The sequence below is a fragment of the Atta cephalotes genome, assembly GCF_000143395.1.
Source record: "Atta cephalotes unplaced genomic scaffold scaffold00016, whole genome shotgun sequence".
Taxonomy (NCBI): Eukaryota; Metazoa; Arthropoda; class Insecta; order Hymenoptera; family Formicidae; genus Atta; species Atta cephalotes.
The window spans coordinates 1,000,061-1,018,264 of NW_012130080.1; the positions used below are offsets into that span (position 1 = coordinate 1,000,061).

Here is an 18,204-nt window from a genome sequence, read left to right on the forward strand (position 1 = left end):
GAGAGAGAGAGAGAGATTATATAAGTTTATATGATTCGTTTTTTATCAATTATTTGGGTATTTTTTATGAACATGCTATTCGAAATTTAATATTAAAATAAAAATCAGAATTTCTATTTTAAAAATCAAATCCGATATATTTATTTTATAACGTGCTTACTGGCTTTCATTCTTGATTATTCCGATTTCTGTGTCAATTGGTTCCCTGGATGGTATTTGATTTTCCCATGTCCTAGGTGAACGTTTCCTTAATGGACTATGACTCTTGTCAGGTTCGGGTGTAAACTTATGTCCGGATGGATATACCATTCGTGAAGGATCGTCAAATGCTGTCTCCAGTTTGCTTCTACGATACCATGTACGGCACGAAGCATTGTTGTACCAATCACTATAAAAATGTGTTTCATTCGCGATCAAACTTTCTCAAAATGACATTTTGAGAATAAAATAAAAATAAATGTGTTGTTAAAAGATAATAGTCTGTGCTTACCGATAAAGTTTATAATAATTCTTCAAATTTTCGGAAGGTATCCTGTAGGGTTCTGGTGGCGAGCTGTCAATATAATTAAACCATGGATGAGCCAAAGCAGTCCTAACATCCATTCTTTTATCGACATTGTATACCAATAAATTACGAATAAAGTCCTGCGCTTCGTTCGAGATATTTTTCCATCGGTCATCGAAATCCCATTTGCCTTCTCTAATCTTCTTCAGCGTCTCTCTATCGTTCGCACCTCTAAACGGTGAGATACCCGATAGCAAAATGTAAGTAATTATTCCAACAGACCACATGTCTGCACCGTAGCTAACACCTTCATTATTAGTTACTTCCGGTGCAATATATTCTGGCATACCGTATGCCAAGGTCATCAGCTTTGTTTGCGAAATTTTGCGAGCTAATCCAAAATCTCCGATCTTTAGATCATCTCCTCCAGCGTGGGAAACAAGTAGATCGCCGAGCTACAATGAAAAATATTCAAACATACTAATTTTAGCAAAGATAAGATTTCATGTAGGAATAATATCTATAAAAAAAATTTTTATTTCTATTATATTTAAATTTCAAATTCTATGTTCGCTTTAAATAGTTTAAGTGATATAAAAAGAAATTGCACAAATCACTGATTATTCGAAAATGTCATATCTCTTTAAAAAAATTTATTTTTAAATGACTTACCGTCAGACCGAGATGTGCGTAATGATTTCCATGTATATATTCCAATCCCCATAATAATTGGCGTATATAACGAGCGATATCTATTTCAGTGTAATGTTCTTGTCTTGTGAGATTGTCCACTAATTCGCCACCGGCCGCTCTAAATTATCATCATTAAGGATCATTGTTCTGCTGAATTTTGATCCAATCGTATTATTTTGACACATCAAACGAATACAGAATAATATTTAATTATAATTAGTAAAAATAATTAGTAAAAAATGCTAGGAAAAGTATTTTATAATTATTTCAACATTTATTCTGATGTTATATGTAAGGCAAATCAAATACGGAAATAATAAAGGATACAACTCCATGACCAACGTGACGGAATTATCCGTTTCAAAGGCATCGTGCAATCGTAATAATTTACGGTGATGCAGGTTGTTCATTGCTTCCATTTCATTATACATAAATGGTTTGAGATCACCGCGTCCGTGCATAATCTTAGAAGCATAATTTCTTCCAGTACTCCGTTCGACTGCATGATAAGTCACACCCTGAGTGCCGCGACCTAACTCGTCACCTAGATCATACAAATCGTCAAATGGCTTATCGTGTGGTTTCACGTCCATCTTCTTCCTATATGTTCTGTATCCATATTCGTGCTCGTTCTCCTCCACGTGTAACATCACTGAGCAGGATATCGAACCGGCCACATTACCCGCACTGATCGAGTAAAGGCCTTCATCTTTCACAATAGCATCGTTGACAATGAGAGTCGTAATGTCGGGTTCGATAAATTGAACCTAATTAAAAAGATATCGTTTTAATTAAATAATTTTTAATTGAAGATTTTAATTGAAAATAGATATCTTTTATTTTTAAAAACGTAATAAGATATTATTCTATAATGAAATCAGGAATTTGCATAATATAAATATGAACGGAAAATACTCTGATTCTGGAAGATGAAGCTATAGGTTTCCAGTCCTTGTACCACTTAAGCTCCGGATAAGGCACGCCAGTTATGCGAGCAGTTAATTGGCCTGTTTTTCTCATCATCACAACAGTCTCTTCGGGTCTTTCAATAAATGTGGGATACTCAGCGATTTTTAAAATAACTTTTTGCCTGGCCTCGCCATGTTCATTTGTGGCAACGGCCTCATAAACACCCTCGTCTCTCTCAAGCATTCTATTGATGAACAGAGTCGCCTGGCCATTTCTAGTATAACTCTGATCGTATCGACCGCCCGATTCAATCAGTTGATCGTTGAAGTAATAAGTCATTTTTGGCTTGGGATAGCCATAGACGAACCAGAAGAGATTGCAATTATGATTTTTCACGCCGTATTGAGTGTCGTATTCCTGACGCAAAAATCTAGGCGCCTGAGCATAACCATCATGCGGAGGTCGTTCGATGTCAAAATCTTTCGGGAAATAGGGACTAGTCTCCGGACGGAAGTCGATCCCAGGGGGTAAATACGGGAAGAACTTGGGCGGTTCCGGTTCCAATTTAGCGCGATAAGTTTGTGCGAATGGCGATGGATCGCTTATGCCATACTTGTTCTCCACGCGAATGCGGAACTTGTAATCGCGGAACGGCTCGAGATTGCGAATATCACAGACACAGCTGCGAATACCACTGCGAGCGGTGAACCAATCGCCATCCGGAAGTTCGCACATCTCCACCAAATAGGTCACAGGTACTCGTGGCCCGATCGGGATGGATGGCTTCCACGATAGAGTAAGATGTCGATCCATCATGCGGCTAATGATTGGACGGTCTGCCAGGGGTAACGGAATGCCAGACTTCTGGTATTTATCGTAATCCGCATATTGATCGGCAAGAGGTCTCTTTGCTCGTGGTTCCAAAGCTGAAATTGAAAAATGAAGCGAAATGATTTTGATTTTAAAAATCTCGTAATATATTCTCAAAGATAAAGTTCAAAGATAAAGTTATTTACTTACATTCGTAAATCATCTCGGCGCTACACGAATCCTCACCATGAGGATTAGATATCTTCAGCACGTATTTTCCGGCATCCAATTCATCCACGTTAATTATCATGAGTCGCAACAAACTACCTTCTTGGTCCATTTTGATGCGATCAGTAGGCCACATTCGGTCACCATTACGATACCATTCAAAATCAGGCTCCGGATACCCCGTGACGCACGCGGTGAACTTGGCTGGCATTCCTCTGTAGACTTCACAATCGCCGATTCTCTTCAGGAATGTCGGCGGCTCGACTTTCTGCATTTTTTGGCTAAAATTACAGATGTTACAGATGTTCAGCTTTTTTTGATTAAATATGTTTTTTGTTGTATATTTTTTGGTTAACATATGTATATATAGAAGCTAAAAAATCTTTTTTCTTAGATAAAATCTTACATTTTATCAACTATAGCTAAATTTGCTGCGCATTCCGCCTCGCCGCCCTTATTAACTGCTCTACATTTGTACCGTCCTGAATCATCGTATGCACAATCCTTCACGTACAGACAGAAGGCATCGCCGTCGCGTTTTATCTTATATTTGTCGTTGTCCTTTAAGATCGGCTTGTCATTGAAATACCAAGTCACTTCCGGTTGCGGTATGCCAGTTACGCGGGCCGGAAACTTGGCATCGAACATGGGCAACTGTTGTAGATCTGTAAACTTCTGTGTGAAGGTTGGCGACTGATACACTTTGCGAACAATGGCATTTGCGCTGATGACATCTTCACCCAATGGATTGCTCAATCGACAGCCGTAAACGCCTGCGTCTTTGGGCTTGCACGGATCAATTTGTAGACCGACTTTCTTCCCGTTGCAGCTCGTTGTCACACGTTCCGATGACTCGATCGGTTCACCATCTTTTGTCCAGTTCACGTTGGGAATTGGATTACCGACAAATGACACATCCAGCGTTAATGGCTGGCCCTCCTCGACAGATACATCGCGCATGGGACTGGTGAATGCCGGCTTTTCCTCCGGTGTGTCCGGTCTCACCTTACCAGCAACGTCCAGCTTAGCTTTGCAGGATGCAGTGCCTTCCGTATTACCAGCTACTACCTGATACACGCCGACGTCTTCTGGTGTTGCCTTATCGAGAATCAGAGCTTGACTACCATCCGGTTGATTGACGATCTTTACATGTTTATTGTCTGGGATAATCTGAAAGAAAGAATTTAATTATATAAGCATTATTTTGTTGAAAAATAAATATGTTAATTTGAAATATATCAATATTATCATATTAACTTCTTCATCGTTTCGTAGCCATTGGAGTTCGGGCGTCGGTTTTCCTATAGTCTTCACTTCCATTTTTACCGGGAAACCTTCAACAACGGTTTGTGGTTGAAGACTGGCGACAAATTCTGGTCTCTTCTCTCGTTCTTCCACTTCTACCTTAGCCGTACCCGTGATTTCACCGAGTGCGTTAGATACAATCACTGAATAGGTCCCTGCATCTTCTGGACGTACATAATCCATTTTCAATCCGATAAGACCGTTTGGTTCGTTCGTGAAATACATTTCCTTCGTATGTCTTAATGGTATTCCGTCTTTGAACCATTGTACCTGTGGATTTGGGAATGCTAAAATTTGAGCTTCCAATTTCAATGGCTGCCCAACCACAGCTTTTGTATCTTCCAATGGTTTCGTGAACGATGGTCTTCTTCGTTCAGCTGTAAGGAACGAAATCTTACATTAAGATAATGATCATATTATGAATATCATAATACAAAGATTCGATAAAGAGAAAATAAAATTTACTTACGCGTAACAGCGACAGCGCAAAGCGAAGAATTCTCACCGCTAGGATTTGCAACGACGAGCTTGTAGGCACCACAATCGGTAGGCTTTACCATATCAATTGTAAGCTTTGCAGTACCGTCTGGCAAAGTACTGATCTTCACATGATCGTCTGGTGTGATTTTTTCACCGTCCTTGAACCAAGCGATGTTGGGTATCGGGCTACCATCTATCTTGGCCTTCAACTCTAGAGGCTCGCCCTCATCGACTTCCGCTGATCTCGGTAACGCTTTACCAAACGAAGGCGCGGTCAATGTCATGGATAGATCGCAGTTGGTTTGCACGCTTCCGGCGACATTACTCGCTTTACATGTTATTGTACCGACATCTTTTGCAGAGAAGGTTTTGATGAAAAGATTACTGTCCACTATGCCATCCACGTGAGTCATCACTTGATATCTTTTATCTTCCTTGATAGTTTCACCGTTCTTCAACCATTCTACGCTAGGCCTCGGAATACCAGTCGCGCGTATCTTCAATTCGATGTCCTCGCGATCGCTACATTGCATTTTCGACAAATTCTTCAAGAAGACTGGAGCTTCAGCTACAAAGAGAATGTAAATGTGTTTTTATTCCTTTAATCCATTCAAACAGAAAGATATCTACGAAATATTTTTTCATCTCCTATCGCTTGCGCATGTTATGTCCGTTTGAAAGTTTGATTTACTTACTGTGAGGTGTGAGAGTAGCTTGAGCACTTGTTTCGCCCAAATAATTTTTTGCCGTAACAGTATAGATGCCTTTGTCTTCTAGACTGAGCTTCTTAATAATAAGTTTGTATTTGCAATTTCTTTTATCTTCTTCCATATCATATCGTTCGTCCTTCTGCAGTTCTGTATCGTCCTTCATCCATTTAATATCGGGTTTCGGATTTCCTTTAATCACAGCTTGCCATTCAACTCGCTCGTCAATTGATTCAGCATGATCTCTAAAGCTGTCAATTTCTGGTTTCAATAAAAGACTCAAAAATGCCTAAAAATATAAAAATCTCATTATTAAATGATCTTAATTATTAAATGATCTTCTATATTTTGCAATCATTTGTTACTCTACTCAGCTACTTACGTTACTTTCGGCTTCACCCCACTTATTCTTTAATTTCAAAGTATATTCTCCAGTATCTTCTTTGGTACATTTTGGGACTTTCAATGTGACTTTACTTTCTGTCAATTTATCCGCTGCCGGTCCGTTAGTAATAGTCCATTTGATTCTAGAATCATCAGGCGGAATTTCGTTACCTTTGTAGTACCTGAAAAAATATATTTGTATACAAAATAACATTTTTCGACTTAAACAATATATTTTAATTATATACAATATATAAATATATTTTTTAAGATAAGATAAGACTTATAGATTAAAAAGAAGAATGAAAAGAAGAATATAATTTCTTTTTCTATTATTTCTCATTATATTTTAATATTTCTATACATTTTTAATTTTTTCATATAAATAAAATCCTATGTTTATCTTATGATGAAAATCTCTTAAAATCTATGACATGTACTGTAAATATATACCATGTGATATCCGGAATCGGATCGGCTGTAAAGACAGCTTTAAATTCGCCATTAGCCTTAAAGGCAATATCGACATCGTTAAGAGGTTCGGTAAATCTCGGTTTCCGGAGCTCTTCGACAGTTCCGACAGTCAGGTAGCCGTCTATGACTTCTTCGCCCAATTTGTTCGTCAGAATGCACGAGTAAAGACCTTCGTCTTCGAGAGTGGCCTTGCTGAGATCCATCTCGTACGATTCCCCTGAAGCTGTGATTCTTATCCGTTCCCCGGATCGAAGAATCTTACCGTCTTTAAGCCATTTCGCGTCTGGTCTTGGTAAACCAGTGGCCTTTATCTCGAAGTTCGTGTTCTGTGTCTCGAAGATCATTCGATCGGTGAGATCTGTGCTCACGACGTGAGGCGGAGCTACGAGGAAAAAGATGTGAATGAGTTATTTATTTAAAAAATTTATTTTGCAAGGAAGCATGCCTTATTTAAACAAACTATTCCTCCTATCAGTAAATTGATAGTAATAGAAGATATTAGGCTACAATTGACCAAAGAATATTATTATGCAATCAAATTTTTTTTATAAAGAACGCTATTATAATATATATTTTAATTTATATAGATAGTTATGTGATATTTTATAATTTCGTCACAGTATATTTTTTTTATATAAATTTTAATTTTCAAATATTTGATTAACTTTATATTTAATTAACTTATACATATTATACATATTAGGTGTAGTAAAAAGAAATCCATTATTTTTGCATGAAATTGAATGGAAAAATAATGGATTTATTTTTACTACACCTAATATAATTAAAATGAATTATTTAAAATTGCAGGTAATAAGAAAATTAAAACTACCAATAGTAAATATATAATTATTTCAAAATTTTTGAATTTAAAAACAACATTATCATGTCTTCTTTTTAAAAAATATGTGCAAATATATAAATCTAAATGCAATTATATCTATTTATTCATCTTCTTTTATTCATCATTTTTATTTTTATTAAGATGATCTCTTGATATACTTACCTAGAAGCTTTTGGTTAAACAGGTGCTCAGAAAACCGCATAGTGAAAATTATATAAAAAAGTTAACTATCATATTTTAGATTAAAAGCCTCACAATCTTACCTTAATATTTCTTTTAAGTTGATGAAGAGATAATGCTATAAAAATCGAAATTCCAAAAATATAAGCAGCAAATATTACGCATGGAAGCATAAATAACATATATTGATTAATAATGAATATCATATTTCAAATAAAAGTTATCACTATATTAATATATCATAAAAACATCAAGAAAGAGAGAGATAGGTTTTCTAAAAATTACAAATATATTTTTGTAAATTCCTATCGATAAACTTTCTATTATTATAGATATTTATATTTTCATGCGAATGTTATATAAAATTGTAAGAGCAACACATGCGAGAGAAAGAAAAAAATAAGACAATTAGCGAGATAAATCTATCAGTCATATTGTAGATAGAGACGGTGCAACAATATGTTTTTCGACGAAATCGTAGTGCTGCGAGATTAGAGTTAACTGTTAAAGCTATGGGAATCTCACAGTCGTACCTGACTCTTTGCTCGATTCTTTATCGAGAATTTCATCTAATACGCTACGTTGTCGTTTAACTCGAGCTAAAAGGTCCTTCATTTCCTCATCGATCTCCTCGTCGTCATCAAGCTGTGCTTTTTGAGAACTCTGTCTCGATAGCGTTTCGCTTGATATTATCGAAGCTTTTGTCTTCTCAAGCTTCGTGGTTTCCTTCGATAACTCGACAGCTGAGTTTGGTCGATCTAAAGTTTTCTCCGCGACCTTTTTCACCGGACTCGTATCGCTAATTGTAGAACTTTGACTAAGCAAGTTTATTGTCTTCACATCCAGACTTTCTCTCTTTAAAGTTTGATTCGACAATGTCGCCGATAACGATTCTTCCAAGGATCGCTCCTCGGCGATAGTTTCAGTGATCCTGGAGATTCTATGTGATTTAATATCCTCCAAAGTTTTTTGCCCTTCTGGCGTTCCATTGAAGGAAAGTTCATCGAGAATACCATTCGTTGTTTTCTGATCCTCCGGAAGTTGATCAGCCAATTGAACATCCTCCGTGCTAACGTCTCGTGATAGTGCTTTCAAAGTCGATTCATCGTCAGAAACGGAAACAATTGTAACGCCTTGATTGACACTTAAATTTGACTTCTTTTCTTCAGTTTCGGAGAACTCCTCGATCAACACACCGTTTTGTGGTTTAGAATTCTCTTCTTGCGCGGTGTAAGCATAAGAAGCGATTTCTTCAACGCGGGGTCCCGAATCAACACCGAATTCCCGGCACTCGACTTTGGTTGCCGTCATCTTGCTGATCGTGTGACTTTCACCGGGACCTGCGAATGGTCTAATCTAATATCTTCGACTACTAATATCCCGCGTACAATTACGCATAACATATGTCTTCCGAATCTTTAGAAACGATCTCTTCGTGCCATTACTAAAGTTGCGATTATTATACATAGAGCTGTTTCCATAAATTGCACACTTATTATTTAAATCACACGATGTATGTTATGATATGTCAGACAGAAATACGCGCGTATTCAACTATGTTAAAAATAGATGATGACAATTTTGAAGCGAAACGGTCTTTGTCTGAGTACGTTCTGTTTTCAGCATTACAGCTTGTGTTTCCCGTTGTTGTGTAACTGTTAGTTATGAAATATTCAGACAACATAAAAGATTTTATAGGATTCTAAAAGAAGTCTTTGAATTTTTATGTTGATTGGATATTTTTTTGGTTGACTGATAATGTATACGTAAGATTACCTGTAAGTATAGCTTCGTGTGATGTCGTGGAGGCCATAGAGATCGTGATTGTTTCATTGTCCCCTTGAATTACTTGGATGTTTTGTTTCTCCAGTTTGACACGACCTAAATTTATCAGATATTGTTTCTACTGCCAAATGACTTTAACCATATACCTTCTCGATGCTAAGTTATATAGCGTGTGTGCGTGCGTATTGCGTGATAAACACAATACATAATGCAAATTACACAAATATATACCTAATTTGTTAAAATCGGTATTGTACGTACTTAAATAAACTTTCAAAAGAAATGACAACAAAGTAACTACTGTTTCTAATCATCAATTCTGAGATCCTCAATGAAAATATGTGTGAAAAAGAAAAATCAAACAATACAATTTTAAAAATCTATATGTTACAAAAATGTAATTGATTCTAGCATGCAGTGTTCTCTGATATTAATTGTCTAACATATGTTTCGATTCTAGAGTAAAAGTATTTTTCCTAACACGTAAAGAAATCCTTATCGAAGCGTGCTCTTGTAATTATCAAAGCGTTGTAGCGTTTCAAATGCAGCAAAGTCAAAACTTCGCGTTTCTCTGGCATTCTAATTGAGCTAATCAAGTTGCGCGCATGATTACCTTCCGATCCCGACTCTTCAGCGCGCAGAGTCTCTTCCTGTGACAATTGTTCCTTTATCAATTTCTTCGTCTGAGTTTCTGCTATCTTCACCTCCTCGGCTTTTTCTTTCGGAGGTTTTACCTTCTCATCTTCCGTCTTAGCTATAGAAGTACATTCTTTCGAGTCTTTGTCATGACGTGTTTCAAGACGCGATATGTCAACATGTTATGACACTTAGAGATTCAAAAAAAGTCAGAAAAATATATCGAAAGAATTTCTCAAAGCACCACAAAATCAATTGTATGATAATCTACAAATGGATTAATAAAAATACAGAAAGAAGAAACAGAGAACACATTTTGCGTCAACGTCAATAATGTGACGCGTCAAAAATGTTTCTCCCTTTCGTTTAAGGAAATCAGGAGAATTCTTTTTACACACAGATTTTTTTACACAGAAACTATGAGAAAAAAATCTGTCCATTGAATTCCTTGCTAAAGGCCGTCTAAAAAATTTTTAAGATGTCATATCGGAACAAAAAGAGAATCATTTGGCTTTATTTATATATTTAATACTTACTGAATGCTGTCAAAATATGACGACTTTACCACTGCGATTTCTCAAAAATTAGAAATGTTTATTGCTGTATATCATTTCAGCAAATGTCACGATAGTCTTCATAAGATTTTTTAACTCTGCTAAAATTATTCTCGCGATTAACTCTAGAACTCGATTGTAAATTACAAGAAGAAATATTGCTATTCCGCAAGTTACAATACAATCTTAAAAAATTAATTATTTTTGAAGTACAATTATTTGTTATCATAAATGTGTATCATGTTATCATTTCGTTATTATATTGGTACCAAATTTGTGACGTAACAATTTTTTTAACTGGACTTAAATTCGCGTCGAACGGACTCAAGTTCTAGAGTTAGAAAAAGAAAATTAAGAGATGCGGAAACTTACTCAACACGATGACTTTACTCTTGCTGGTGACGTAACCCAATTCGTTTTCTGCCCGCACCTCGTACAAGCCTCCGTCGCTACCCTTTAGTAATGTCACCGTTAAATCGTAACTCTCACTGCGCTGACTGTCCCTAGTAATTTTGATTCTGGCATCCGCTGTCACTTCTTCGCCATCCTTGTACCACTTGACTTTCGGATCCGGCGTGCCGGAAACTTCAAATGTCAACTGCAGTGTTTCACCCTCTTTTAACCTCTGGTCTGCTAATTTCTTCAAAAGTTTCGGCCGAGTATTTACTGTCAAGTTGGAACTGCTCAAGTTTTCACCATATTCATTCTCCACCTTACAAGTATAATGACCCTTCAATTCGGTTTTCACCTCCTTAATGATAAGCTTATAATTGTCATCTTCTTCTACGCGAGTATACTCCGTGCGCTTCTCTGTGATTTCAACATCGCCCAGAAACCAATGCACACTTGGCTTCGGGAAGCCTTCGATTTCGACTACAAATTCGACGTTTAACTCGCCCTCGTTTGCACTGATGTCACACAATTTCGTCTTGAACCTCGGTATACCGCGTACCTGCAATAATATCGCAAAGATATTAGAAGTAAAAAATTAAAAAAATAATTGCAGAATTTTTGAATTCCAAGTAAACTTTAATTAAGCAAAATATAAAAGATTATTTTCAAAATATATTTTAGATTCAAGGATTCACATTATATACCCTGATTCTTGTCTCGTCCGAAATCGTTCCATGCTTATTCACCACTTCGGCTTTATAAATCGCTGCATCTTCTACTTTTGCACCGCTGACTGTAAGTATATAATTGTTTCCGTTTTTCGTCATCTTCACGCGATCGCTCGCAGTCAAAAGCTGCCCGTCTTTGTACCAGTTGATTGTTGGTTCTTCATCAGACTCTACCTCAATCAAGAGATTCAATGTATCGCCTTCGTTAATTACTCGTGGTTCGTGACCTAGTCCCTTCTTAATTTTCGGCGGGCATCTTATACCGACCTTCCAGATCTCAGTTGTCTGATTGATCTCGTTTCGTGCAACAATCGAATATGAACCAGCATCAGTCAATTTGGCATTTTTTATTACAAGCTTGTATGTGTCGCTGTTCTCCTTAATGATCTTGATACGATTGCTTTCCTCAATCAACTGACCATCCTTGTACCAAGTCACTTCCGGTGCCGGAGTAGCCTCTACTTGCACAGTCATCGTGCCTGTCTCTTCAATCATAATCATCATATCAGACTGTTTCTTCGTGATCTTTGGCGCAGATTTCACAATCAGCTCGATTTGTGTACTGTCTTCTCCAAGATCGTTCTTTGCTCTGATGGTATAAACTCCGGCGTCTTTAGCGGTAACTTGTTTAATGACCAATGACAAGGATTCCTCATCTTCCCAGAGGTATTTGATCCTACCACCAGCTATAATCTCCTGACCATCCTTGGTCCATTTGATATCTGGCTTGGGATATCCCTTCACCTGCAGGTCCAACATCGCAGAGCCACCGGCGCTCACCTCGGATTGCTTCGATTCTGTTTGAAGTTTCGGTTTTTCTGGATCTTTCAGCAATTGATTCACAGCGCCTTGTACTGTCAGTTCTGCACTGCAGCTAATATTACCTACGTATTTAAGAATTTATATGAATTAACGTATTAATATAATGTGAAATGCGACAGCAATATTAAATTAATATTAATTATTACAATATAATCTTTACCTGTGCTGGTTTGCGCCACACACGTGTAAAGACCGGCGTCCTCGGGCTTCACATGTTGAAACACCAGTGCCAGAGTGTCTTCATTATCCTTGAAGAGAACTTTAAATCTCTCCTCAGGATCAAACGTCTGTCCGTCACGCGTCCAAATAAATCGTGGCTCGGTTCCAAGCTCAAGGAGACCTTCAGGAAGACCTTGGAAAAGTGGCTTTTCATCGGTCACTGTCACCACCGCCTCGCACGTAGCTTCGCCATAGCGATTCATAGCTGTGCATGAATATTTTCCAGCGTCCTGCTTCTGAACATCAGCAATCACTAATTCATAAAATCCTTTCTCGGCGTTGTCTCGAATGATCTTCACACGTTCATACTTTGCGTCAATTAAGGTACTATCCTTAAAGCTAAGAAAAAATGCGCGTTAATGTGTTAATTCGCAAACAACAGACATTTGAAAAAAGTGTTCCAATTTTTCAAACATCTTTCTAATGTCTATTGCACATCTTCTAAATTTTTTTGTTATGTAATTTAAGAGCTAAAAAAATCCTTTACTTTCTTTTATTTAAAATCAAATTATTTTTATTTCTAAAATATAAATTTTATAAATAGAAATTTTTGTAATAGAGGATGTTTGGAACTTACAATTGTATTTCCGGATTAGGATCCCCTTTGACTTTAATCATAAAACGTAGGTAGGTATTCTCAAGAAGCTCGGTATTCTTCAGACGAACCAAGAATATAGGAGAGTTTGCTTCTGCCCTTGCTTTTTTCTCTTCCGGACTCACTGCAATATTTTATATCAATAAAAACAAAAATACTTATGTTTAGAAGTAACATTATGATATTACAACTTACATTGTTGAACCACTAACTGAGCAGTGCATGTCGCTTCACCATTTACATTCAGAGCACGTGCAATGTATATGCCGGAATCTGATTCATGAACGTTCTGGATCTCAAGCTTGCATATATTGTCAGTCAATGTAGTGGTGACACGATCAGCCAACTTGTCCTCCATCGGTTTATTATCCTTCAACCATTGTATCCTTACGGTCGGATCGCTAGTTAACATCGTGCACTCGAAAGTGGCAACTTCTCCGGCTATAAAAGACAACTCGAATTAGAGTAAAGCAACGACACATCATGATTCCGAAGGAAATGAGAATGGTGTGAGAAACGAATTCGTCAATTCCAATACAATCGTCCTGTATCTAAAATACTCAAAATAAATAGCATCATACATTATAATTTATTCCTTTACGTGAGCATCAAAATAGGAAGGAATATAAAAATTATTACAGAATAGATTTAATATAGTTATTAAATGTGCCCAATACAATTCATACGATCTGACTATACATATATGCATATATTGAATGTGATTAACACTACTTTTGATTCATGGAAATATGAATGTGGATATGTGTATGACAAATTTTAAGATGTAAAATGTATATCAAAGAATGTATATCAAAAAATATTATCTTTTAATAACTAACAAAAAATTAATTTGCTATAAAAAACTTCGCTGAAAATATATACTTGTATATAAATATGTATATATTTCTAAACAAATGCTTCAATATTATTTTACTATCTATGAAAATCGATTGAAGAAGCAATATAATGTGTGAATTGTAAAGATACGTCAATGTAAATGTCTGTATTGATGTGATATTGGTATCAGAGTAACATATCAATGTAATGAATATAAATGTTTAGTGTTGTATATAGCAGACATCTATGATTTAGCGGTATAAAGCGTGTTTAACCAGCAATATAATATTACTAAAAGCAGTTTGCTCTATTAGCTAGAAGAAGAACACGAAAAGATATGGAAGAAATATAGAGAACAGTGAATGCTGATAAACTAAGCAAGTACGTGTCACTTTACCTATGGCGTGTATCAATGCCTTTTTTGGTTGCATCGCTAAAACAGTAAAAATGTATCTTATATCTTGTGATAATCAAAGAAAAAAAAGGTATGCCTAGCAATTATTTAATGCTATTTCTGTGTACGCCCCAGTTTTATTAATTAATAATAATATAGTAACTGTTTGAAGATTTCGAAGATCGTCGTATACTTACGTTCTACATTGCATCCTTCTATCGTCTTGATAAACACCGGTTTGCCAACATCAGTGTCAAGAGTGATTTTGGCAGTTCTGCTTTCGACATTCGAATCCATTGCTCTATCACCGGCAATTGCAGTTTCGTAGGAAGTCATGGTTTCTGTCCGACCTATCCCTTGCGACGAAGAAGATATTCTCGTCTCGATGGCGGACGCCGCTGATTCCATGTATGAGGACACGCCATTACGACTGCTCGATATCGATGAATATTCTACAGGGGTATTAGTTGGTAACTATCTTACTACTTGACATATAGTATGTCCATAGGTTTCAAATTAGGTAATAACTTGAAATTATCTTTTCTGGATACTATACTCGAACAAAATAATACGATATTTACAGGTGTTTTGCCAAAAGAGAATTCAAGAAGAAAATCTATTAATATTTAAAAGAATTATTTTCGATATTCTTGAATTGGACATTAAACATAAATATTATAGTGATATATAATAAGCGTTTGCAACTACACAATATACAATATTCATTCGGCGCAACATTGATTTGCATTGTCAATTTTAACAAGCATCCGCATGCTACACCAAATTATGACGGAAGATTTTTAGCGATACAAGTATCAACAAGCTTTCACCTTCCACAACTTTCGAAGAGGCGCTCGCGCTGTATCGACTCGCGGAATATCTTCGGGACATGTCTGCTTGCTCTTCCTCGATCTTAGTCTTCTTTATTTCCGATGTGTCGGTCGTGCTCACGAAGTCCTTCCTCTTCTCCGCAACTTTCGTGGATTCTTTAGTCACGTCTGTTTTTGGTGGACCCGGATTTGCTTCTATCTTCGTTGGATTACTCTGAGCTTTAAGTAATCCTGGATTTGCTTGAGATGGTTCGATTTTTAACGATACCGATTTCTCGTCGCTTTTGAGCTCTTCCTTGCCTTCCGGTACTTCTTCGGTTACTTGAAGATCATCTGCTGCATGTTCGGCAAGAGCGACCAAATCACTGGCGTACTGACGAATTTCTTTGAGCCAATAAGCCTTTACGGGGTCTTTGTGAGCTACTAAAGTGATAGGGTAATTGGATACAGCCGGATTATGTAGTTCAAAGGATCGTATATTATCGGGATGATCCTTCACTTCTACTTCCGGTAACTAAAACAAAATGATCAAATTTGTCATATTATTTTACATATTTTTATTATAAATATCACAATGTTATTTAAGTTCTCTCTTACTCGAATAATATCTTTTAAGATGAAAACTGATCTATCCTCCGATATGCGTCTGACTTTGCAAATGAGAATTCGTGCTTTGAATAGGAACAAGTATCTTTCTTTGCTCTTTCCTTCTTTATCGATAACTGTGTACCATTCCTGAAAACATATCATATAACGTTATTTTTTTTAAATTTTTTTACACTTTCTAATTTACTTACTATCTTTTAATACACATATACTTACATGTGTGAGTAATCTACCAAGTTTATGAATATTCCCTTTATATCCTTCGATATTACTTATAAATTTATTATCAGTCGCTCTATGAGGAATTCCTAGCATCAACTCTAACGCCTTTTGTAGATCGTCGCAGTTTTCACCTAATCGGGTTGAATACTTCACCAGCTCCTGTAACAACAATATACGTGTAAACAGTTAATATTTCTTTATAAAAATTGATGATTTTGTGACGGATTAAACCGAAATAAAATTTGCCTCAATCCGCCTACGATCGCACGAAATGCGATTTGCGCAATGTTGTGACTGTCATCCTTGGACCGAATTAACTTGTATCGTATACTTCAATTATTACCGTCGCTTTTCCATGCTTGCATCTGTCTCGTGTTTGCACAGTTTTTTCATAAAGCTAAATCGTGTCTCGATTAATCTACTATGTAGACGCGAATACACATTTTTAGCTCACTAAATCGGTATAACGCCCACACACATTCATGCAAACGCAAAATGTTCTATATTATCGTATCTCTACATTCTATGTAGAGAGTCCAGATTTGTCGAAAGATATATTCTTTGGCAAATTCGGCGACGTCTTTTTAGCACATATATTTCCAGCTTATTTATATGTATATCCAGATAGCACAAAAAAAAATTCAGCCGTATGTCATCAATTCTGAATTCATTTCCAGATGTAAAAAGAATTCTTTTCAAACCTGTTCAGAAAAAGAATTCTTTTTGTATTCGAAAATGAATTCTAAATTGATAACATTACAACTAAATTCTTTTTAAATTCTTTTTGAACTCGCTGCGTTATCTAGATATATAGTTACAAAAATATTTTATACTAAAGTACGAAAGAATTTTTTATTACGAGAATTAAAAAAGAATTTCGTAACAGAAAAAATTATACAATTATATTCAAAATTATAATAATGATTATAGTTAGATTCGGTCTGAATTTAGCAAACCTGTTATATTCTAAATTTAGCAAACCTGTTGATGTCGACGAAGTAATAATTAAGTATTATTTTAGACTTCTGGCTAATGTTTACTATGCATATTTTAAAATATATAGTCGTTAGAGTGGCGGCAGTCTGCAGCGGTATTATCAACAAACATATATAGGCCAAAAACTATTAATTGCGGATTCTTGTTCATACTTCAATGTAGAAGTTGCTACCTTGATGTTAATTTTTCCGGGCAACTGGCCCATTTAAACTGGCTAATAAAACTAATCTACTTGGCTTCAACAAACTTCACGACGAGCACTGTCGAAATACTTGAACATGAAAAATCTTGTAATTTAATAGATCTATGTAACATGTAATTTAATAGATCTAAAACGCCTCTATATTGAAAAAAGAAATAGAATATTTAATAATATCGTTTAAATTAATTCCATTTTAAATGTTAGTGAGAAATCAATTTTTTTGGATGATTTTTATTTATAAAATGATCCAGACAGTTCGCGTCTCTTTAATTGTCAATTTGTAATATATATTTTGAATGAATGGCTGTAATTATATCAAGGAGATACGATTTCAAGGCAAAGTGGAAAGTGCTTTAGCGCCGTGCTATTTCCGTCTGACGCAATAAAATTCGAGCGGAAATATAGGTCGTGCTGTATATCTGTGTATTCGGTTGTCTGATATTATTGTCTTGATTTCCTTAGCAAAAAAAAGTATATATTAAATATTTGTTTTATTCATTTTTTTACAGATGTTTTTCAAATTTGATAACTTAATAATATTTCTGCAGTTGTTGTGAATACTCGTATAATAAGATTATGAGATTTCTATTACAACTTTGCAATAAAACAAAAATAAAACGTTATTTTACCTTTAACAGGAGCTGGTAGTCGTTTATGCGTTGTATCGGGAGCTTCAAATGTTCTGATATGCTTTTGTCGTCACCCAGAGTCTGGCTCAACTCCTGTAAGAAACGAAACGATGGCACGAATTTTCTTAGTTTTGTCAACGTCGTATGTAGATATTTAGAAATTTCTATTTTACATAAAAATTTTACATAAAAATTTTACATAAAAATTTTGCATAAAATTAAAATTGTATTAGCAAA

General features: G+C 35.8%; 1 protein-coding gene across 1 annotated transcript in view; it reads right to left on the minus strand.

Annotated features, from left to right (window-relative positions):
• The window catches only part of LOC105618187 (muscle M-line assembly protein unc-89-like), a 33,819-nt gene that overhangs the window by 3,084 nt on the left and 12,531 nt on the right, over positions 1–18,204 (minus strand). The window contains exons 8-33 of the mRNA XM_012199728.1: positions 17,968–18,060; positions 16,135–16,299; positions 15,910–16,047; positions 15,313–15,826; positions 14,680–14,934; positions 14,486–14,521; positions 13,447–13,692; positions 13,234–13,375; positions 12,598–12,995; positions 11,592–12,499; positions 10,867–11,446; positions 9,918–10,058; positions 9,296–9,400; positions 8,053–8,859; positions 6,475–6,877; positions 6,020–6,203; positions 5,626–5,926; positions 4,920–5,498; positions 4,403–4,827; positions 3,552–4,315; positions 3,128–3,426; positions 2,114–3,033; positions 1,526–1,965; positions 1,178–1,316; positions 491–960; positions 161–388 (exon numbers count right to left, since the gene is read on the minus strand). Of these exons, the coding sequence (XP_012055118.1) occupies positions 161–388; positions 491–960; positions 1,178–1,316; positions 1,526–1,965; positions 2,114–3,033; positions 3,128–3,426; positions 3,552–4,315; positions 4,403–4,827; positions 4,920–5,498; positions 5,626–5,926; positions 6,020–6,203; positions 6,475–6,877; positions 8,053–8,859; positions 9,296–9,400; positions 9,918–10,058; positions 10,867–11,446; positions 11,592–12,499; positions 12,598–12,995; positions 13,234–13,375; positions 13,447–13,692; positions 14,486–14,521; positions 14,680–14,934; positions 15,313–15,826; positions 15,910–16,047; positions 16,135–16,299; positions 17,968–18,060 (9,680 nt within the window). The remainder of the gene's footprint in view (positions 1–160; positions 389–490; positions 961–1,177; positions 1,317–1,525; positions 1,966–2,113; positions 3,034–3,127; positions 3,427–3,551; positions 4,316–4,402; positions 4,828–4,919; positions 5,499–5,625; positions 5,927–6,019; positions 6,204–6,474; positions 6,878–8,052; positions 8,860–9,295; positions 9,401–9,917; positions 10,059–10,866; positions 11,447–11,591; positions 12,500–12,597; positions 12,996–13,233; positions 13,376–13,446; positions 13,693–14,485; positions 14,522–14,679; positions 14,935–15,312; positions 15,827–15,909; positions 16,048–16,134; positions 16,300–17,967; positions 18,061–18,204) is intronic.